Below are 22,612 nucleotides of genomic sequence, written 5' to 3' on the forward strand. Positions count from 1 at the left end.
GTGTGTGTGTGTGTGTGTGTGTGTGTGTGTGTGTTGGGAGAGAATAGGTACAAAATAGGAATTAATTCTTCTCAGTACACTCCCAGTGAAATGGACTATGTTCAGTTCTTTGAGTGGTAGCTCTGATTACACTGAGCCTGCTAGTCACAATTAAACGATACTATGGCACAGATGTAGGTAATGGGGTTGTGATGTTTCATTACAGCAACCCTTTCAGTGAGTTTCCATGTACAGTGGCCCTGAGGCTTTTTTAACTAATCATAAAAATATGATACAGCCACTCATAGGGAGTATTGAAAAGGTTTTCCTGGACACTCTTGTCTAGAGAGTATTCTAATCACACACAGTACTGTGGACCATTACGTACATAGACCGACTCACATTTGCATCTTCGATTCAAAAGGTGCCTTCAATCTCTCCTCCTCCTTTCCAAATTAATTATTTACATTTTTCGTGTACAAGTCAGGTAAATGTACCATATATTAACATTCTGATTTGAAGAAAACCCTCTGAAGTTACTGTTTGTAATTCTACTTTTCGATAGACTCAAAGCCCAGTTCATGTCGGAATATATAAGCTAGTCCATAAATACAGTTGAAAAAAGAATCAAAAAGGAAATATCTGCTCACGGAGAAAAAGACAGAGCTTTTATCATGTAACACAATATACACATCTACACATTATAAAAGGCTTTTATTACTGCATGCAAGCGATTTATCCTCTCTGCACAAATACAGAGTGGAGTGGGGACCTCTGTGTCTGCAGATGTGCATGGCTGCTGCGCAGTGCTGTGGGTTTTAGTGACCTGACACTGCACGTCTGCGCCTGCGCCACAGCGACCCGCGTCTGCGAGCAGAGACGCACACAGCACAGCATTACAGGCGGTTACAGGGCCCCACGCATGCCGGCCGTACCTGGGATGTGCTTGGCCCAGCCGATGATGACCACCAGCTCGCGGTCAGCAAGGTCGCACAGTGTGGTCAGGGCCTTGATGTCGCTCTCGGGCATGGTGGGGTCCGGCATGGCGTAGATCTTCTCTGGCTCCGCCACCAGTAGGTGTGACACGATCTTCGTCACTGAAACGGAAGGAGGGAGAGAGAGGGAGAAAGAGATAGAAAGAAAAAGATGAGAGCATCTATTAAATATCTGACAATGATGTAAAATAATGTAATGTAAAGGGAGGTGTTCCACACCTGTAGAGCACACATACAGTTACAGAATACATTCATAGATATAGTATATATATATATACCTAGTCAATGCAGCTGATAGACTGATACACAGATAGATATAGACACATAAATAACACTGTTGCTCATATACACTCTATCTAGAATTATTAAAATCTATCCTGCCATTTCAGACTACAAAGCAATCCTTCACAGTTTGTTGCATTCCAGGAATGGACCCCTGCACCGCGTGTTAGCGGCTGACCAGTTTGGACAGCCACAGATGGGGAAGCAGGAACATTGTTTCTTGAACGACAGTTATGTTGTATAAATGGAGAGTGATAAAACCAGCACCATCTGCACTGAAGAGCATTTGGTGCCACCGTCCCAAGAGGTTTCGAATCAAAGCCCTGCCCGTTTAGCACAGTAAAATATTTAAACACTTAATGTATCTTTGCACGGTGTCTCTGTAAATCACTCTGGGTAAGAGCAAATGACAAATAATTTCACAAATAAGTAATAAAATGCAATGTTCATACGAGCAACAATATCCCAGCCTGATGAATTTATCTTGTACATTTGTGTCACTTTAAGTGGCAGTCCTAGCTGCCTCAGACAAAAATATCAGTGTGAATCATTTGTCTCAGCAAACACACTTATCCAAAGAGGCTTCAGTTTGGCGGGACAGACATTCATTGAGCTGTGTTGTCCCTGGGCCATTTCCTGGCTTGTGAATGGCTGTGGTTTTCTAAACAGGAACTGAATCCATTATCCTCTTGTCGTGGGCCCTATTGTCATGACCTCATACTGCTGTCGCTCATTCATCCCTCCTCCATCTGAAAGAAGTGGCATAGTGTTGTGAGGTACTGTGGGACAGGCGGTGGGGTGGTGGTATGATACCCACGTGGTTTTTTGGCAGGAGGGGGGAGTGTGAGGCCCAAATAGGCCGTGTTCTCTGTGTCCAGCCTCCTCTTGTACTTCTGTCTGCCTCCTCGCACACGGTCTAGACGCACACCTGAGGGGACAACACACCCACGGGTTAGCATGCCATTGGAAAAATAACAGCCGATCCAAATTTTAAAGCCCAAAGCCTTGAGAATTGTACAGGCATACCTGTGCTACATATGTTGGAGGCTCATACAGATTATTATTAGCCAGAAGAAAACTGATTCTGAAAACACGCATCCAGATCTTTGTAAAAGACACAGATACCCCACCCACGCGTGCCTCTCCTCAGGTTACAACACAATCAGAATTAACGCCATGTCAGTCAGTCCCTGTCCGCGAGAGGATTAAAACAAAAAACAAAAAAAAAAAGAAACGTGATTCAGAGTCCTAAAGCAAAGGTTTCTGTCAGCATATGGCCAATAAAAGGAGGGGGGCTTCAAGTGTCAGAGAAATGAGCACGTCCCCATATGTGCACCACGCCTGGCTAGTCTATTGTGACACGGCGGAGCCTGGCAGAGCTCTAAACATATGAATATTTAACGCGGGGTCAATGATCTCACAGACTGCCCCTCTAATTATTTAGCTTTTTAGGAAAGACAGACAGCATACTAATGAGCAGGCAGGTACACAACACTCTTGTCCCCCCTCGGCATTCCAGCGGAACTCGCGGACAGAATTTTACCAATATTGTGCCCGGTAAATATGGTGACACCCCGCAACATGGCAATTTTACAGCCAGTTACTAACAGAATTACTTCATTTTTGCCACAATCTAACAGAACATGCACTGCTTCTTATCAACCAGTGCCAAAGATAAAAATGACTGGCTCCCGTAGTGTTGCAAATAAGAGGATGTCACAGAAGCTCGTAACATATGTTATTTACAATATCATTATGTGATAGGGATGTTTCAATTTATTTTGATAATATATTATTATCATGTTTAACAGGCTCACATAGCAGTCTCAGCATTCATTAACATTTCAGAGATTGTGTTTCGCTCCAATTTTTTAAACACAAGACACCTCTGCACAACAGATAAATATACAAACGCACTGAGCTCAAACGCAAACACTACTTAGAACACTGATGACTATGTCTGAAAGCCTGCTGATGTGAAATCTGAAAAATGATTTTGTTTTTTCCTCTTTGTACGTGTGGTCCTAATGAAACCTGGTTAGTACCGCGGCATCAGACAGAATTTTACCACACTTGACATGTTAAGACAATCGATTGAGGAGGTGGCGTTTTGAGGGGTTTCGACATGGCACACACCACAAGGTTAAAAGGTACCCCCGGAGTTGAAACACTGTCCATGTGACTGTTTCAGGAAAAAAAGTCCTCCAAACATGACCTGCAATGCACTTGTAGTGAAGTTGTGAGGTGAAGAGTGCCAAAAGAATTTCTCTAATTTGAATAAGAAGAGTGACGGCACCACACTGAACAGGACCAGTGGGCCGAGGGTACTGTTTAGGAGTGCGAGAGCTCCTGAAGCAGGGGACGGGGGACGGGGGGGGGGGAACACCACCATGGGACAAAAGAACATAATTTCACACACGCTCCCCCCCACTAAACTACCAGGCCCTCCACAGGCGGGGCGCTGGCTTAATGCTTTCATCACTTTACATCTGTCAAGAGCAGAGCGTGTGGGACTACTGCAAATGAGGCTAATACAATTTTTCTCTCACGTTTACCCTCCAATAGGATGCGCTCGAATGTCCCGCGGAGCATGATTAGAGGTCGTCGGACAGCGCGGGCGCGGTTCAGGGAGAAAGGAGAGGAGAGGAGGAGGCCCTGATTGGATTAGGAGCTCCGGGCGGATGCTCCGAGGTTAGACACCCCGAGATCAGCTGTGTCTCCCGCTCTGGGGATTAATGCAGAGAATCTGCCGCTGCCAAACTGAATGCAAAGCCATTTACAGAGGAAAGTCAAGGAAGACGTCAACCAGGATAATGCCACTGAGCTTCCTTTTTCAGAGGCACCGGCAAAGAATCATGGCATTAGTGACAATGATGTCCTTTGTTATTTGGGTAAATTGATATGCTATTGATATGCTATTCATTGGGAATATTTCTTTAAAAAATTATATATATATATATATATATATATATATATATATATATATATATATATATATATCACTGTGCTTTTATAGTAGGCTACAAACTCTTTCAGATTCATAGATGTATGCATAACATATGCTCAATTAAATTATATGCATGTTTGCATGTTTATTGGTAAACAAAAATAAAGTCCTCAAAATAATTCTGAGGAGAACCTGAACATAAAAAATCTTGATTCCAAAGTCAAACAAATTCAAAGGGAGTCTTTGTGACCTGACGTTTTGAAGTATCATGCAATAGAATTGATTTTTCTGTCTTATTTTAGTTTTCTCTTTGTAAGCAGGAAAGAGGAGAAATTAATCTCATCCAAAAAAGTGGGATGGAACTGAGGATTAAATAAAAAACAGAACAGAGCTGCAAGAGAACCTGGCAATGAAGCAGAATACATTTTTCATGCTGTACTGTCCAACAAACATGAGACAACATTTTTGCGTGGTATTTTGTTTTTGTCCCACGGCTTATATGCATGGGCAGGTAAAGCAAACTGTATTATCTTGTATGAGTGGAATCAGGAGATTTCAGCTACTTATATAAATTCTTTGATTCCCTGGAAACACAAATCTGATTAGGATTGTCTTTCAATTTCCTGACACTGACAACCCACTAACCTAATTACCCACAATTCCCAGTAGGGACCTTTTTTCCCAGCAAACACTGGAAGATCATTTGATGGCTGCCAGGTCGTAGTAAAATCAAATTTCTCCTAACAGCCATTTTCATTTCTACATTGATAATCACAGACAGACAAAATATATCAACAAGGACTGTACATAGGCTTTTCCTTTCGTTAAGCAGGGATCAAGGGCAGATTTTAATTAATCTGTCTATTATGCTGCCACTTCATAGGAAAATATAATTGACTTGAGACAAAATCACCATTTTGCCTCCATAGTTTAGACAGAATAAGCTTGAGGTAAATTTGCATGTACAGCACAAAAAGAAATTTAGCCTTTTTGGTACAAAATGAGAAAAAAAAATTATCACTAATATTTACATTGACAAGTCTTTTGGGATATATGAAGAATCTCAATTGTCGGTCAAAATGGTCAATTCAGAGCGTTTGAGCTGGCACAGATATGGACTTCAATGTCAGCCTGCCACTGGTGGGTGTTAAAGTGCTTAAGGGCAGATTTCCGGTGGCAGAAATGGAAAATTCCATTCTGCGGTAATTGTGATGTCACCACATTCTATGGTTTCCCCCTGCTCTCCTGAAGTTTGCGACAACTGCGGGCTCCACGTGGCTTTCCCTTATAAAACATTGTTCCACTCGGGGCGTTGAGTCATATGGCCGTGACAGCCACGGCAAAGCCGGTGTGAAGATTCCGAAGTACATGGGTGCCTGTTTTAATTAGAACAGGCCAGGCCATAATTAACAGATGCTGACAGGAATTAAAGCTTGGCACTAGCCAGTTTCATTTTACAGCCAGAGAGGGACAGAGGGAGAGACACAGACGAAACAGAAACAGAGGGACAGCGAGAGTGGGAGAAAGTGTAGGAGAGGGAAAGAAAGAGGGAGGGAGATGTAGAAAGAGTGACTAAGAGAAAGACAAAAAAGACAGAAGACAGGTTGTGATGATTGTGAGACAGAGGTCAAGACAGAGATGCACTTTCTCCTGCCATTTAGCAAATACACACTTGGTACACCTTTAAATAAAAATAAAAAGTGTGCTTACAAATTTCACCTTATCATGATTTTAGACAAGGAAAAAAGACCAGTTTTGCTACATATACAGAAGCTTGCCATCACCGAAGAGACACAGCATATATACACACATTGTTTTTGATATCATCCAATGATGATTAACATTCAATGAATTATAATCAGAACAGCAATGGAGTTTTTGACTTTTTAGTTCAGATATCAGCCACTGTGTATTATTATTTGTTGTCCATTAGTTGTTCTCATCTTTGCTTTGGCAGCGCTGTCTGATGTCATGCCAATACAGCACCTTGAAAGTGAATTGAACTTGAGAGATGTAGAGATGCAGGGAGAGAGCGAGGCAGAGAGAGAGAGAGAGAGAGAGAGAGAGAGAGAGGGGCAGAGATCCCTTTGGTTCCATTTTGCTGTAATTGCAGCTGCTTTGTCTCCCTGCACTCTGACAGACAGAGAATAGAGCCGGCCTTTTCCTCCGTCCTGTATGAAGTTACTCGTCTCTGTCTGGTCCCACTCAGGATATCGCAGGAACTGGATTAGACCTTGTCGTGTGTAATACAGCGCTGAGAATACTCGTGACAACGAAACAGCTGGCAAGGTTTTGGCGGGGGGGGGGATGTTATGAGACATGTGCAAACGGAGACTGAGTGAGCCAAAGGAGCATGTCTGCGCCTGACTTGTAAGACGCCGCACAGATCCCGTTGGAGGGAGTGATGGAGAGGACGCATTTAATGCGGGGTAGAGTACAGAGGAGCTGGCAACACTCAGGCCAACGCCGTGGGGGAGAGACGCTCACAACACTTCTGAACCATTTGGCAAGCGGACAGACAGAAAGGTCCGCTTCAAACCACACGTGATGGTACGTCATGTTTCTGTCCCTAGCCTGAAGATCACATGGCTCAGCAGGGGGTTTCCATCCGGCTGGCCAGTTGGGACGGTGTACTGCGATGGTGTGGGCCAGGCAGAGCACCACTGAGGAGTTTTTTTTAGCCAATTCGGCGAAATTGACTAAGCCGCACTTTTCTGGGAGGTGAATGGGTTTGTGGGTGGAGGGTGGGGGCGGGGCATGCTGGCAAGCTCTGGCCCTAATTAACGCGCACTGTGTTTTACGGCCCGTACCAAGACTTATGGAAGGCGGAGTGGCGGCGGTGAGCTCGGGTGTCAGCGCTTCAAAGCGGCGGCACTGCCGGAGGGGGGCTTCGGGCCGGGCCCAGGAGTCGTTTGCGCTGGGATTAGCGCAGCCCTGGGGGGCGGGGTGAGGGCCAGCTGACCCCGGGCTCCTCTTTCTCTCCAAAAACAATAATAATCCCTCTCAGAGCACTCTCCTACAAAAGGGCCTGTCTTCACTCACTTTGTGCGGCCGGCCAGGGGCGCGGAGGCCTTATTTTTGGGCCTCTCACCTGTTCAGGGCGTCTCTTTCTAGGGAATGTGTCAGAATGACTGGGATGGTTGGCAATGCCAGGGAGAGCTTAGGGCAACCCTATTTTAGCTGGGAAAATCAGAGGGCTACATCCCTTTCAAGGGACCCGCGATGAACCCCGTCAGCACTATTTCAAAGCCCCCCCTCTGCAGGCTCAGCCGGGCTGCAAGCATGTGACAGCATTTGTTTAATCACAGGGTGTGATGTGGGGAGGGTGCAGAGGGGAAAATTGTTACAGGATGCCCCCCACCACCAGCACCAACACCCCCCCAGCCCCCACCTGCTGCCCCTGGGGGGCTGTGTGAGCAGGCACACAGAGTTGGACCCTTGCCCCATGCCCCTGCCACACACACACACACACACACACACACACACACACACACACACACACACACACACACACACACACACACACACACACAGCAGAGGTCGGCCCCACCATGCAAAACTCAGTCATCACTCCAGCTGCAGGCTTTGTTCTGAAACCAAAATCAGGTCATTGGGATAGTTTTTTTACTCTCCAGTGTATGGATTTCAATTGAACAATTGTGTTTTGCTGATCAATTAAACTCTTTAACACTTACACATCCATACAGGCTGGTGTTTATTTTCTACAAATCTACACTATGTAGCTAGCATAGGCAATTTGTTCAATAGTTTGATATTGTCCACATTGCCAAACACAGCTGATTTTGGTCAACTCATTTCCCAGGTTTAGCTTTAACACAGGGCTGGTTCTGTTTTGACAAGCTCTGGGGTGGTCACAGCCATGGAGATCTGCAGACTGAAAGAGGCAAGCTATACTGTGCGTGTCTGTGTGTGTGTGCATGTGTGAGTCTGTGTGTGTGTATGTGTGTGCATGTGTGAGTCTGTGTGTGTGTATGTGTGTGCATGTGTGAGTATGTGTGTGTGTGTGTGTGTGTTTGTGTGTGCGTGCGTGCGTGTGTGTGTCTGAGGCAGCTATTAGGAACAGATCCTGGAGTGTTGCTGTAGTTACACAGCCTGTGTCTGTCTCCCATTAGGGGTGATATATTGTGCGGTGCGGGGGGGACTGGGGAGTCAACGGCTCAGTTAATCCCCAGCTTCGGGAGAACATGTGTTCACGCCTGTTGAAATCCTCTCACCTGTCGGGGCCACAGAGCAGCGCCGGGCCCTGGGGGGAAGGCTGCCGGACACTTCCCACATGGGGCTGCGCAGTTCACCAGCAGCCTGTTTTCCTCATTTTTCTCATTTCCCATTTGCTCAAAATATATAGAAAAGTGTTGTTGCTAAATAATGGCCGTGGTCAGTTTGAAAGGCTTCCCCACCCAGCAGGACCCAAAGTTGGGTAGATACAGAAACAAAAAAAGGAAGAGGCTGTACACATCTGTCTGCAGGCAGATAACATATTCTACAGCAAAACATTCATCTTAAATATAACCTGGTAGCCTTTGTCCTCAGGACTAGCGGAAATATTCAGCCAGAACCGATGCACTGAGGAAAAGTGTTTACACATGAATAAAGGTAGAAGAAAAACAGCAGAAAGGGGTTCAGAGGGACTTGATGTGAAAGGGATAGAACTTGCTTGTGTTTTTGCACTGGGAGGCAGGGGGCTGGTGGGGAGGGGCGGAGTGATGGGGGGCGGGGGTTGGGGGGGGGTATCTCGTCCCACGCAGACTCCCGCACGTGTAACATCTCCATGTCTGCTCCTCTGCCCCGACCCAGCTCTGATCTCAGGCCATTGATCAGGAAAAAAGCCCTGCGCCCCCCTGACACCCGAAGCCCTTATTGATTGCTTCCTCTTTCTGTCCAGCCGGGGGAAAATAACGCAGCGGCGCGGTACTAGCAAGAGGATCCTCAGTGCAACTCCGCGCACCCCCACACACCCCCAACCCAGCCCAGCCCAGCCCCCGCACCTCAATTCATCTCTGCAACTTCAGCCAATGGATCACTTCATTTTTGAACACAAGGCAGATGATAAGGGGTAGTCATCTTTTTTACCTTAGTTACGGTCGCACTTCCAAAATATTCACGTTAATAGTCATTATATTTATGAGGAACACTTTCATAAGCATTTATCAGTTCTTACCCTCCCTGTTTTATGTATTCTGTATGCTGGTTGCTTGCATTTAATTTGGGTGAAAACAACAAATTATCCAAATAAGCCTAAACTAACACATCCATTGATGTGCAGGATTTTGGTTTGCATAACCTCTTAAAAGTAATCAAAAGATCAATGCAATTGTTGCACTGATTTTTGCCGATTGTTATTCTTACTTTGTTTGTGTACTTTCATACTGTTTATTGGCCAGTTTTCAAGTTTTCAAATGTTTTCTAGCTGTTTTTATAAAATAATTTGTGGACCATAATGCAAAAAAGAGATGAATTCAACAGTTACCCTGACTTTTGTACAGATGTTTAATGAGTACTGAAAGAATGAAAGACTCTGTCATGTTGCACACTTGTCATGTCAAAAAGTAAGTAAAAAAAAAAATTAAAAAACAAAAAACCAAAAGTAAGTAAAAAGACTTCTGAAAAAAAGGTTATACTTAAATTTTTGTGTGGATGAACCACCTTCCTGATGGTTTCACACTGTATAACCTTTTTAGAATGCAATGACTGCTGTTTGTTCTGTAGTAAGTGTAGAGACAGTTCGGCAAAACCTGCGACACATACAGCACAAGAGCCTTCGTGTGTTCTTCATAATTCATGCAGAAGTGAATGGCAGCCCACTGTCAAAGATACATACACAGAGTACGCAAAGCTCCTCCGTGTTTACCAGCAGGGTAGGTAGCACAGAGACAGGCTGAGCTACACCTCCTTCAAGCCGCAGTGTTATAATTAGGAGGGATTTTTCCACTGAGGGGGTGACCTTTCCTCTGTGCTGAACTGAAGTGGCAGGAGTGAGGGCTCAGCGCTGGTACTGCATATCCCGGGCTTTGGGATAAATGGTGGTGAACCGTCGGCATTGCCGTCCGCTAGCCTCGCTGATGTCACGGCGCTCACATGCACAGGCACACCTCAGCCGGCTGCAGAGGTGCACTCCACATCTGTCTATTAATAAATGTTTGCGCTGTGCTTTGTTTATGCAATACAATCACTGGTACCAGTGCTCCAGTACAGGTGGTGCTGAAGTGTCATCAGGAAAGGGGGGGTGTTTTTCCAGGAAGTAGCTGGATGGGCGGAGCTCGGTTGTCATAGCGGCACTGTTGATGTCATCTCTCTGGGCTATAAGGGTGATGAGAAGCAAGCGGTTCTGGGGGGTCCTAATATCTCTGCCAGCTGACATTATATGAATCAGACACTTGCTTAAAGGGCTCATGGAAAAAAGAAATAAATTTAGAAACAGATTGGAGGCCATAACTTCTTTCATTAGGGCCGGGTTGGGATGAACAGTATGGTGCTGGATTTGTATATATTGTATATTGGTCTGTGGTGGGGGCATCTTCTTTATAAATGAAGATAAAACTTAAAAATTCACTATACGGTTTTGCTTGAACAAGGTATTTTTTTTATCAAGACAATCAAGTGTGCCAATACAAAAACCCATGAGCTAGGTTAAAAAAGTAAAGTCGAATTAAAATGTCGCTACAAAATTTATCATGCAATTGCTGCTTCCACTAGCATCTGCACCTTTGAACAGTACATTTTGGAAAAGATACCAATGGTGCTATTATGGATCAAATATATATGCACAATGCCTGAATGAAAAAAGGAGAGTAGATGTAATATTTAAGACCACCCTGTAGTTCCTTTGTATCATACCCATCATGGAACTGAACTAAACCTCCACCCTTCCATTCCTGACCTGACACTTGTGATTCATTTATGACTATCACTACCTATTTTCTGGTCTCTTATTCCTCCAGATAATATATTTGCATTAATATTTCATCGTGGAGTAATGTGATTACATTCTTGTTCCGCCACTGACTTTCACCATGGTGCATGCTGTATGGAGATTCCGTTACAGCGCAGGAACCAGTATAGATTGCTTTGTGCAGCGCTGGTCAGAGAGTGGAAGTCACTAAACATAGGCATTAGGCACACGCATATTACACAGATATTTTACTTGCTTTTAAACATAAGGCATAATTATTCATAAATGACCCACAGTGCATGTCACTTTTTGGACACCCTAACCAGCTATCGGGGATCAGCTATCTGCTGTCGTTGCTTCACACTCTTGATTGTCCGCATCAATGGCTTACCGTTCCCACTAAACATAAAACCCCAGAATTCTCCATTTAAGCATGCGATAATAGCTGGAGCTTTATTTCTGAGGCTACTTTGTTTGTTTTGGACAGCAGTCAAGCTCCAGAGCGAACTTTTCTACTGGGATAGAGACATCACGCTGGAGGTGAAAAAAAAAAAAAATGAGAAGACCGGCCATTGGTAAGGGCTGTCAGGTGCTCTATAAATAGGATGGCGACTGCTAGACAAGGGTATGGGGTATTTTCAGATAGACGGCCATAGTCGCGTTATTAGGGATGAGTTATGCAAGTGAAGCTCCACCAAGAGCCTGAAACGCGACCCCATTCCACAGCCGCGTACGCCATGTTCCTGACTTGCAGTGCGTCGCGGCAGAAAAAAAAGAGGGACAAAACTTCATTTACATACACCTCCCACTGTGTCTTTTACACATTAACGCCGGGCTGGGTGAGGGAAGGAGAAATCATGCTTAACAGAGCGCAAGCCCCGCCTGGACCTCAACACCAGAAGCCTGCGTTCTGTACAGTGCTGAGGACGGCGATAAATGCTTCTTTAAAGAGAGATGGCTTCACCCCACCCGGGTGTTAAATAAACATGCTCCCACCCTGTTCCCCCAACGCCGAATCACACCACTGTCATTTTTCATGTGCCGCACTTTTTCTCAGGGACCAACAAGTCAGACAACATTTTAAATAAAAGTGGCTTTAATGTGCAGGCCCAGGTAGAGTACCCCTGGCAGGAAGCTGCCCTACCCCCCCGGGGGGCCCGAGCAGCCAGCCGAGAGGAGGGGGGGGGGGTGGAGAAACGGAGCTGAAAAAAATCCATTGGCAGCATGTTTAATTGTCACTGAATTCCCAGTTGGCACGACTTTAAAAAACCATCCACAGGAAGAGAGCCGAGATGTTCGGAAAACATTTAGCGGATCAATACACTGGGAGAGCTGAGACTCACTCGAGTGCACGCTCAGGGACCCTGCCCCTGCCTTTCCAGTCGGAATACTGTTACACTTCTATTAGTCAGACGCGAGGATCGACCTATTCAGCATATTTTCGTCCCCAGCCCAACTGCGCATTGTTCACTGCTGTCTTGGCTAGAGGGGAGGGGTGGGGGGTTGGGTTAGGGGGTTCTGAAATCACTAGTGTTTCCCGAACTGCAGCCAACATGCCCACCCCACCCCCAGTCCCCCATCCCCCCCGGCCTGCTGGCACGGGCCCATCTCTGTGCCACCTTGGCACACTTGCGAGATGACATCACAGCTGCAACACAGAGGCCCTTGATCCGAAGCGAATAGATCTTATCCCGTTTTGTCTGGCCACTCTGAGAGTTTGTGGGGGGGTGATCTGTGGCGCTGAGTGATGGGCCTTGCTGTGTATTGTCGGTATGGTTTGGTTTGTGTTCTGCATATTAGAGAGTGACATGACAAGCAATATCAAGGCCTGGCGGACAGAGAGAGAGCTGACAGACAGACAGAGGCGTGTGTGGACTGCCCTACCTTCCTTAAGCATTCCCACTTTCAAACACTTCATGAAGCGGCAGGCCTGGCAGGACTTGCGCCTCCTTTTCGTGATCTCACACTCGTTTGTGGCCGGACAGCTGTACTCAATGTTACCTGGGAAAAACAAGAGAAGAGGGTGAGTCTACAGACAGGTACAGTGTCTCCATCTGACCACTGCATCTGCATCTCCGCCCCTTCCCACACACACACTTGGCAATGCAGCACACAAATCTGGATTCAACTCTAACCACTAGCCAAAAACTCAAAAAAAAAAACAAGATAACAAATTTGCATTTTCAAAATACAAAAAACTGCTGGAGAATAGAATTACTAAATTAAAAAGAAATCAATATATAATTAGCATTTTTGCGCATGAATTCGAATTCTGCCTCGAGTATTTTAGACAAAAAACAAATTTCTGAAACTTTCAGGATCAGGATCTCCTGTGTGAAATCCAAGAATAAACATTCTGTTGAGAGAATATCTGATTTACTGCCACAATAAACCTGCAGTTTCTCTCTTTATAGCTCCCTGCAGTTTTTATCCTCAGGTTCTGTTTATAAAATGCAACCGCGTGTTAAACGCAGATTTTGTTGACATCCGCATACAGCGTACAAATGCACCTCAAAGCTCTCAAAGGGCCGGTCTTAACTTATAATTGGAATCCTTGAATGAATCTCTCTGAGTAAAGCACACCCTGGTGGAACAGCTGGTTCTGAGTGGAATGCCGAGGGCCCCCCGGTGTAGCACAACATGGTGCAGAGTGGTGGGAGCTGTCATATTGAACAGATCTTCCCTAGTCTCACTCCTCTGGGGAAAGGCAAAAAGCTTATTCACAAATAAAAAGTAAGGGTGTATTCATGTTCAGAAGCTAATGCCAAAGTGTTAGTTTGTACAGGTATCTCATACTGTTCATATGTATCTGTTCATAACTAGCGCAGCCAACTGTCGGATTTGAACTCAGTGATGCGTGAAGCAGTTTCCTTATCCCGTATGTCATCAAAGTGTCTCTGCTTCCAATCCTGAGCAAAGGGAGCGTTTCCCAAGCCTCCAACATGTCAAGCTCAGCATCTGAATGGCAAGCCACCTTTTGAAGAAAAGTAACTTTCTCCATCTCCCTCCGCTGCCAGCAAAGGTTTGATGTTCGCATACGCTGCAGGATTCAAAGACGCAACAGTAATCACTGCTCTCCTCTACATACGCTTTGCATGCATATGTGGACACAGCCTAAGTGGAGGTAAAATCCAGTTCTTCCCAGGCAAGCTCTACACAAAAACTACGTAGTGTGCGACAGACCAAGCTATGACAATCAATAAACTGACATACTGACAACTGACAAATAGAGGCCTGCAAGGCTGCATACTAATGGACCACCTCACTACACATATTCACTTGTGATTTTTGCTAGTTAAATCACATCAGCTCTGTCCCAAGTACTTCACATTAATCGAATTATTTCTTTCTGAATTTACTTTTAACATGGAAGTGTCCTCTCATTTTGATGTTTTTTGACATTCCAAAATTTGTTCTGTTTTGTTCTTGTTACTGTTTTCATTTTGTATGAATCTGTATTTGCATCACTGTGTTCATCATTGTATTTTTTTGTTATCCTGAAGATGCTTAGCAGTAGGTTGTATTTTCCATATTTGTGTCATTATTTTGAGATCACCTTTCCACATTGCATTGTGCAAGGTGCTCTGCTGCAAATTTTTCTGTGAGGAGAATGACAATAAATAAAATATGATTCACCGATAGACTGAGAAGTGCCTGGAATCGTGAGGATAAGCAGATGCTTATTCGACCCCATGCAAACTCAACAACATGGAGAGAATGAGAGGAAAGCTGGGATCATTAGGCTGTAAGTCTTCTCTGTGGTAAATGAAAACAAGCCTCTAATCTGAACTGCCTTCCCAGCTTGAATTAATTGGACGGGTCAGAAAATTTGATTTAATCTCGCCTGGAGCTAATTGACTCACAAAAGTAAGCACGCACTCGGTCACACCCCGTTCAGGATGTGGGGTGAACTGGGTTCCCTCTGAAGGTGCAAGTGCATGAAGCTGGACACTGATTCACATTTGGTTGAGTGAGCACGTCACCCCAAGTGCCCTAACATAGGCGACGGACGACAGCCTGCTGCCACCGATGCTTGCCATGAGTCCTGCACTGCCTGCACCACGTTACTAGCTAGGCTAAAGCGCATGCAGGGACCCGATTTGTGTTTCCGGCGGCCTCCATGTGGCCCTTTCTCCCCTCTACTGTAAAACATGTCTGCCAGGAGACGGCACTCTCCAGGGGGGCCTGGTCACCTCCAGGGAGGGGGTGAAGAGCCCTTCCTGCTGCAGGACTTCCATGAGGACTACCCCCCCCCCCCCCCCCCCCCCAGCCGCCTCGCAAATTAGCCTCATTAATGCACGGCCCGTACCCCCCTTCCGTGGCTCGCTGAACCTGGTGATCAGAGGAGCCCTGCCCCCCTTAAGAGCCGCCGCCCCTTTAGCTGTGGGGCCGGGAGCCGCCGTGGAGCCCCAGCCGCTTTACATAATGCTCCAGCGGACCCAGACCCGCCACTATTGTTGTTGCCACTGTTGACTATTTACATACTGCACGCAGGACTTTATGCATTATTCAGGTACATTTCAACTCTTGATTCCAGGACAGCACAATGGAAACGAATTCCTTCGCAACGCAGTCCGGCTCTTAAAAGGGACAATAAAAGGTCCTTTTTTTCCCCCTGCCGTCTGTATGACCAACAATAGACAGGGCTTTATATCTGAGTGCTCTCTCATTGTGCCTGTGTATGTACATTTTACTGTATTCAAGCGCTTCAATTAGGGGCACTTAAGAATAATGGCAGCTTGGGGACAGGCGAGCATTCTGAATCCCAAAAGTCCAGTGTTATCCGCTGTGTTTACAGACGTAAATGGCGGACCCTGGCATTCAGGCACTTAAAAGTTTTATGTGTGTGGCCCTTCTCGCCATTGTGTATGTCTCTATTGAAGTGCACTGGAGGGCTGTCTGGATTCATTTACATGCGTGCTAGACTGTGCCCGTTAACATCCATGCACTGCCCTACACATATCCAATACATCTACACTGTGCCACATTAAGGCAAGACCCAGTCTCTCTTGCCTGAGTTTTAAATGGCCATTTACTGAGTCAGAAATACTTCATAATACATAATACATACGCCGGGTGCCGCTAGTGGTAGTGTTATGGAGTGTGGTCCCAGCACCTCACAGGCTGCCATGGAAACGATGCCAGCTCCCTGCCTAATCATGGCAGGTCATAGTGTGGCAAGAGCAACACAAGGGGGTCCTGAGGCCTGAGTGCTGGGGCGCTCCAGGGAAGGGGGCTGGTGCCACAGGGCATGAGAGATGGCGGGGGGTTGGTGTTGGGGAGGCTCCATTCATTTGCACTCTTGTTCCGCGTGCCAGAGCGTCTCAGTGCTCCCGCCCAGCCAGAGCAGCTAGTCACATAAAAGGCCCTCGGATTCCACTCTCAGCTCTAAAACGACGCCTTTTTTCCTGACTCTGAGGACATGATATTCAGCTCAGGTTTTCGGGATTGACACATACAGCGAGTTTGACGAATCGTGTGCCACCATTTCAGCTCCAGTAAACACCTGCCTTTTTCTTTCATTATCAAGATGACCTGTAAATGTGTGCTTCTTGATGATGAACACCCCTGCTTTTATTTGAGTCTGATGTCACTGGGCTGTTGTCCAGAGGCTGCCACTGTGAGACAAAAAAATGGACAGGAGCTGCACGTAGACAATAAAATTAAAACAATGGCTGAAGCCGGGCGGACGGTACACTTAGCGATAGCTGCATTGTTAAATCAGTCGACATTCCCATCCCGCTAACTCCCTTCCAAATGCAGCCATCCAGCCTGTGCCTGTATGTGGGAGAACAGTCAAATACATGCGCGCTGGGATTGCGTCCCAGTGAGACCGGGGCCAGCGTTCCACTTCGGTGGCCACCGCTCGGCGCTTTATGAAAAGGAAGTTGCTGTACAATATTCCAGCAGCGTTCTCCCTCCGACCCTCCTCTGCTCATTACCGACCGCCGCAATTATGTTAACATTATTGCACAGATCAAGCGGAGGGTCCCCAGATATATTAAATAATTAGAAATTCCTCCTATATCTGGGTTATAAATCATTATGCTAATTTCCATGGCTCTCGTCGGGACTGGAGTAAATAAAGGTGTGAAAATACAATGATGAACTCCGATTGCCTCTTCCTGTTTCCCTGCTTTGTTATTCCAGCACCAGCTCATGGTAATTAGGCCCCCTTCCCGTCCATTCGGCGGGGGCAGTCTGATAATATTTCCCTCCAAAGCCCATTGGCTGCTGGAATGCATGTACGCAGGCCTCTAGAGCCGTTGCCATGAATTCTCAACTTTAAGCAGCGCTGCAGCTAGACAGAGCAGACTGCCCATCTTCTGCTGTTCAAGGATATTGGTAGTTTAGTTCACGTTAGATGACCATATTTGACTTGATGTTTGGCATGATATCAAATTAACTTACACTACAGTGTAGGCAAATGTATACGACATCTTGACTGCTTGAAAGACAAATGCTGCCTGAATCTCCACCCCTCCTCCAATCTCCATCTTTAGGGTACAGGGAAATTTTTCAGTGTTTGTTGAGTATGTGTACATGCATGGGGCACACCTGAATGCTTCCAGATGACACCACTCACACACACTGTCTGTCGCTTTCTGCCTCGCTATGTTTTTTTCTTTCTCTCTCCCTCTTTTTATCTCTCTGTTTCTCTCTCTCTCTCTCTCTCTCTCTCTCTCTCACACACACACACACACACACACACAAACACACACAGCATCTAAGAACATGCTGGCCATGTCGATCTATTTCAGGTAGGAATCCAAAACTGCTGCATTTGTGACGGCAAGCCAGGGAGGCCAAACATAACGCACATGCTGGGCCCACAAAGGGCACAGAGTGCCACTTATCTGCTGCAAATCAAAAGAGAAACATTCTGCTTCACCTTTCATTGAACCTTAGGAATTATTCACCGAAAATTGCTGTAAAATCTATATAGTGATATATGTAAAAAATATATCAATGACTAAATTTGGCTCAAAGCTGAATTCCACCATTTGAGAAGAAAATGCCCTACTGGCATGGATATACCATGTAATTTAAGTGTACATACTTACAGTGCAATGTATATTACAGCTACGCAAGCTTACAGTCTGTGCTGGTGCGATTCAAAGCAGCTTAAAGTCAGTTACTTCAAATGTCATGATGTTGACACATTTCAAAATCTGGTCACAAGTGAGTGCCACCTGGCCGCTCCTCTGTCCTTTCCACAAAAGAGGGGGTAAGGTGTCACAGCCCGAAACACAATACTGAGTTTATCCACGGGTTTCAGGGGTTATGTTATTACACCAATAAAAGAATTAGGGAGGGAACGGACAAGGGAGGAAAAAAAAAGATTTCTTCTTGATATTTATTTATCTGTCTCAATTTATTTTATGGCTTTTCAGGACCCATGCCAGGGGAGCGAGGGGGAGTCAGTTCTTGTAAGTAAATTACGGCAAAACGACAGGTATTTCTCATCAAAATCTAAACTGACTTTTACAGGCTTACTGTCAAGGTCTATTACTTCAGATGAAAAAAAGACGGGCAGGGGGTTCAGTTGGTTTTCAGGCAATTTTACACCTGGGTTCAAAATGGGGGTAGAATAGGACTCAATAACAGATTTATGTTTGTGATTGGCGGGGCGAGCGGGGTGGCGGGATGGCTGTGTGATTGGTTGGGAACGAGAGCACGGGCTCTCCTAGGATGGATGGAGATCTGGCCTGACGTTAATTTGGGCCTTGGTTTGACTAATGTAACTATCTCTATGTGTAAGCTCAGTTCAAGGGGCTCTCGGGTGGATGGATAGGTGACGGGAGATGGATTTGCCGTTTCCTTTGTTGAAAGGGGGAAGGACGTTGGGTCTTTTTCCCGCCCAGAATTATGAACACTGAATGAAGGGAAGAACTGAAGCATGAGGTGAAAGAGAGAGAGAGAGAGAGCGAGAGAGGGAGAGAGAGAGAAGGATTGTACCCACCCCTCTTCTGCGACAGCAGTAAATTGAAATCTTGCATCATGAAAATATGCCTGTTATTGATTCTGTCTGGATCGCAATCATGGCAGCCGTTTTCACTGAGTACTGGCTCTCACTGCTGATCTTTATAGAATGTAGTGAGTAGCCATAAAAAACACTCACTTACTAGCTGTGACAATTTTTGTTGGTACAGTAACATTGTAAATCAATCCAGTCATGTACAGAATAAGACTTTTGAGCGGCCTTATCAATTTCCTTTGCATCTCACGTTGATACCGAACAAGTTTCAATGTGATGAGTGTGTGTGTGAGTGCATGTGTGTACTGGCAAATTTGGAGTTCAATACATGTGACCTGGACTTTCCACTACAACACTATCTCCATTACACTGATGACATGCCTTAAAAACTCTAACACAAGAGGCATGCTAGATTTGAAAATCTAGAGTTTCAAATCTACACTACAAAACATTGAAACGCTTTAATAGCATCCTATTTGTATTTTTTATTATTTAATAATTTATATGCCATCATCCTAAATGTTTGACAAGAACGGCAATTATCTAAATAGTTAACAACAAGGTCATATATAATAATATATAATATATAACAATATATCTGCTAAATATATATGATAATATATCTGCAAAAAAATGTATTATTTTGCTGTAATATACTGTATTGTAGCTGTAACCGGCTTTCAGAGGAATGCACTGAAAGAAGCAGGATTGCCAGAATGTGGCTGACTGAAAAAAAGACATTTTCACACAAGAGGTTCAGCCCAAGTCTAACAGATTTCTAATTAAGTGGCAAATTAAAAGCAACCCTTTTTTGCCTCGCTCTCATTAAGGACGCCATCTCACATTCACAGCCCCTGTCAAGCTCATTATTTACTTTATTAATCAGGTCTTGTCTCCCCTTCTCTTCAAGGGCTGCTTTCCTCACTGTTTACTCCCGGCTTCCTTCTCTCCCCCTCTCCCTCTCTTTCTCTCTCACGCTGCCTTTTTTTTCCTGAGCTGCCTCTCGCCTCCCAAAAAAACTGCGTTCTCCTCCCTCTTCCGGCTGGGACCCGGCTCTGATTATTATTCCATTACCCGTTCTCCTTTGAAAGACCAGCCGGGTCCCTCTCCAATCTAAAGAAGTCCTCTGGTTTTTTTCCTCCCCTTCCCTGAAATTACCCGGCGACGCGTGCCTGAGTTTCTAATTGGCATCCCTCTCCCTGGAGACGGCCCCCTCCTTTCTTTCTAATGAAAAGCCTCGGCCTTAATTACACTTTCCAAACGCTGATTGTTATTGACAAAACTCCTGTGGCTCGGACAAACGACGGCAGATTAGCTCCATTACAGGCAGCCCTCCAAGAGGAAAAAAGAGAGGGATTGGAAATTGACAATGCAAAGTGAGGAAAAAAGAGAACTCCTTCAATTTTCCTTTCATACGTCTCCCCTCTTAATTGTTGGGGCACTTGCTCCACTTAAGACGTCTCTTTCTTTCCGGGGTCCCTTTTATTTTGTTGAGATGGCCCCCGCATGCCGCTCGATGTTTTAGCGTGAGGACAAAAGGCCTGTCATAAATATATTACTTGGGGGAAACTGTTCATCTTTTGTCAATAGACAGGGTTGTCGGTTGCAGTAGGCGGCGTGGGCAAACAGCAGGATTTGGGATAATGCCTTTGTTTGCCTGCGAACGGTACACAGCCTGTTTAAAGCTGCTGGGACTAGGGGTCCAAAATCAACACCTGCAGCCCAACCGCTGCCATGTAGCTCTGTATTGAAGGGTTAAACTGCATTTCTCCTTTTAATTATTTTTTAACAGTGGTTCCAACTTGAAACACCTGCCCAGAAACTCAAACGGAGACATATTTTATCATGCATTAAATGAATTTGTACTCAAACCTTTTATTCTGTATATCTATAAAACCTTAAATATGAAGGTAAACCACTCTGAAGAGTACAGTGCATAAAAACAGCCAAAATCATGTTAAAAAAACTACCAGCATTCTCCTATCAGAAGAGGGAGTCTGAGGAGTGCAAAAATTGTGGGTTTTGTGTGAAAATGTAATCATTGTGTTACTATGTTGTGTTAACCACCATGCTGGTGCTGAATTATTCATTGTTACCCCTCGGTACAGTAAAGTTTTGTGAGCACAAATGCCCCAGACTTGCAGTAATGCTCCCTGCCCAGTAATCTCTCTCTCTCTGATGTCTAGGAGATTAATCTAGGGTGCTGGAAACATGTGCTCAGTGGGTCACCCAGAGACACTGCTAACAGGTGAATCTGCGGACTCACAGCTCCACCCAAATGCCCCAGACAGACAGATGTGGGAGGGACAGAGGTAAGCTCTGCATGCATTCAGTTCCTGCGTGCAATCCCCTGCAACCTGTACCCTCCCCTGCTGATGATGTCATCACCAGTAGCATACTGTACCCTCACTTTCCTGGATCGCTGAAGGGTCAGTAGAGTTTGCTGCTGATAAAGGACTGCCTGGGATTTCCTGGTGCCACAGTGACATTGCAATATGCTCCATTTCAGTTTGGCCATATGTAATTGCAAGAATGTGATTGTAAGAAGAAGGAGGCACTTGAGACTAGATCCTGTGGGATTTTGTGCTTTTGAAACCTGCCTACCCTAGTAGTGAAAGAAAGAAAGAGCAAGCTAAACAAACACACTATCAGCAAAGAGAGACCCAAGCGAGTGAGCAGTGTGTGTTCAGATAGGTGGGAGGGCAGTGTGTATTTGTGTGGGGGAGGGGAGGGGAGTACCTTGTATCGTCCTTTTAAAAAAGGCTTTGCAGGCCTCACAGGAGGCCACGCCATAGTGATACCCCGACGCAATATCTCCACAGACCAGACACAGCCTCTTGGGGATGGAGTTCAACATGTATTCGCACTTAATGGGAGAGTCCTCCATGATGGTGCTGGAGCAGTCGTCGTATCGCTTGCGGCAGGCCCCGCCCCCGATCCCGCCCGGGGTGAACATGGGCGGGGAGTCCAGGCCGTTGGAGTGGCTGTTCATGGCGCTGACATAGCCGCCGCTGGCGTCTGAGTTGCCGCTGGGGCTGTGGTGGCTGACCGTGTCGATGACCGAGGAAGGGCTGGAGGGCTCAGTCTTGATGTAGCTCCCACAGCTGGAAGGCATGTGCCGGTCATCAGCGGCCATTCTATTCAGCAGCCTGAGGGGGAGACAGGAGGGGACGATGGGGGGGACAAGTGTCAGGGAGATGTCGGCAATGCCACGCACTGTAGGCCTGGGCCTGAGGTAAAATGTTGGTTCAATCCCCATCTCCCCTCCCCCCCACACAATTACCAGAAGCAAACCATGTGCTGGATTTTCAAATTGCGACAATCCTGAAGCCAACAGTGGCATAATTACCTAAACCATGGCTGATTCCACCCACAAGCTTAAGATGTGTGAAACAGGCAGAGCGCCACAGAGCGCAACAAAACTTTTGCCTCTGCTGAAATGACCTTTTCTGTTGTAGCGCTGTCAAATATTCTGTGGCAGATCATGTCAAACTCAACAGACTTCTGAGAACCTAGAGAGA

At 45.7% G+C, this 22,612-nt stretch overlaps 1 protein-coding gene across 5 annotated transcripts in view; it reads right to left on the reverse strand.

The window, feature by feature from the left end:
- Positions 1-22,612, reverse strand: part of esrrb (estrogen-related receptor beta) — a 63,811-nt gene that overhangs the window by 17,400 nt on the left and 23,799 nt on the right. For all 5 annotated transcript variants that reach the window (XM_036542028.1, XM_036542029.1, XM_036542027.1 and 2 more), the window contains 4 exons: positions 21,831-22,240; positions 12,998-13,114; positions 2,074-2,184; positions 915-1,076 (listed from right to left, as the gene is read on the reverse strand). In XM_036542028.1, the coding sequence (XP_036397921.1) occupies positions 915-1,076; positions 2,074-2,184; positions 12,998-13,114; positions 21,831-22,227 (787 nt within the window). In that variant the 5' untranslated portion in view covers positions 22,228-22,240. The remainder of the gene's footprint in view (positions 1-914; positions 1,077-2,073; positions 2,185-12,997; positions 13,115-21,830; positions 22,241-22,612) is intronic.

This window comes from Megalops cyprinoides, chromosome 12 (assembly GCF_013368585.1).
Source record: "Megalops cyprinoides isolate fMegCyp1 chromosome 12, fMegCyp1.pri, whole genome shotgun sequence".
Taxonomy (NCBI): domain Eukaryota; kingdom Metazoa; phylum Chordata; class Actinopteri; order Elopiformes; family Megalopidae; genus Megalops; species Megalops cyprinoides.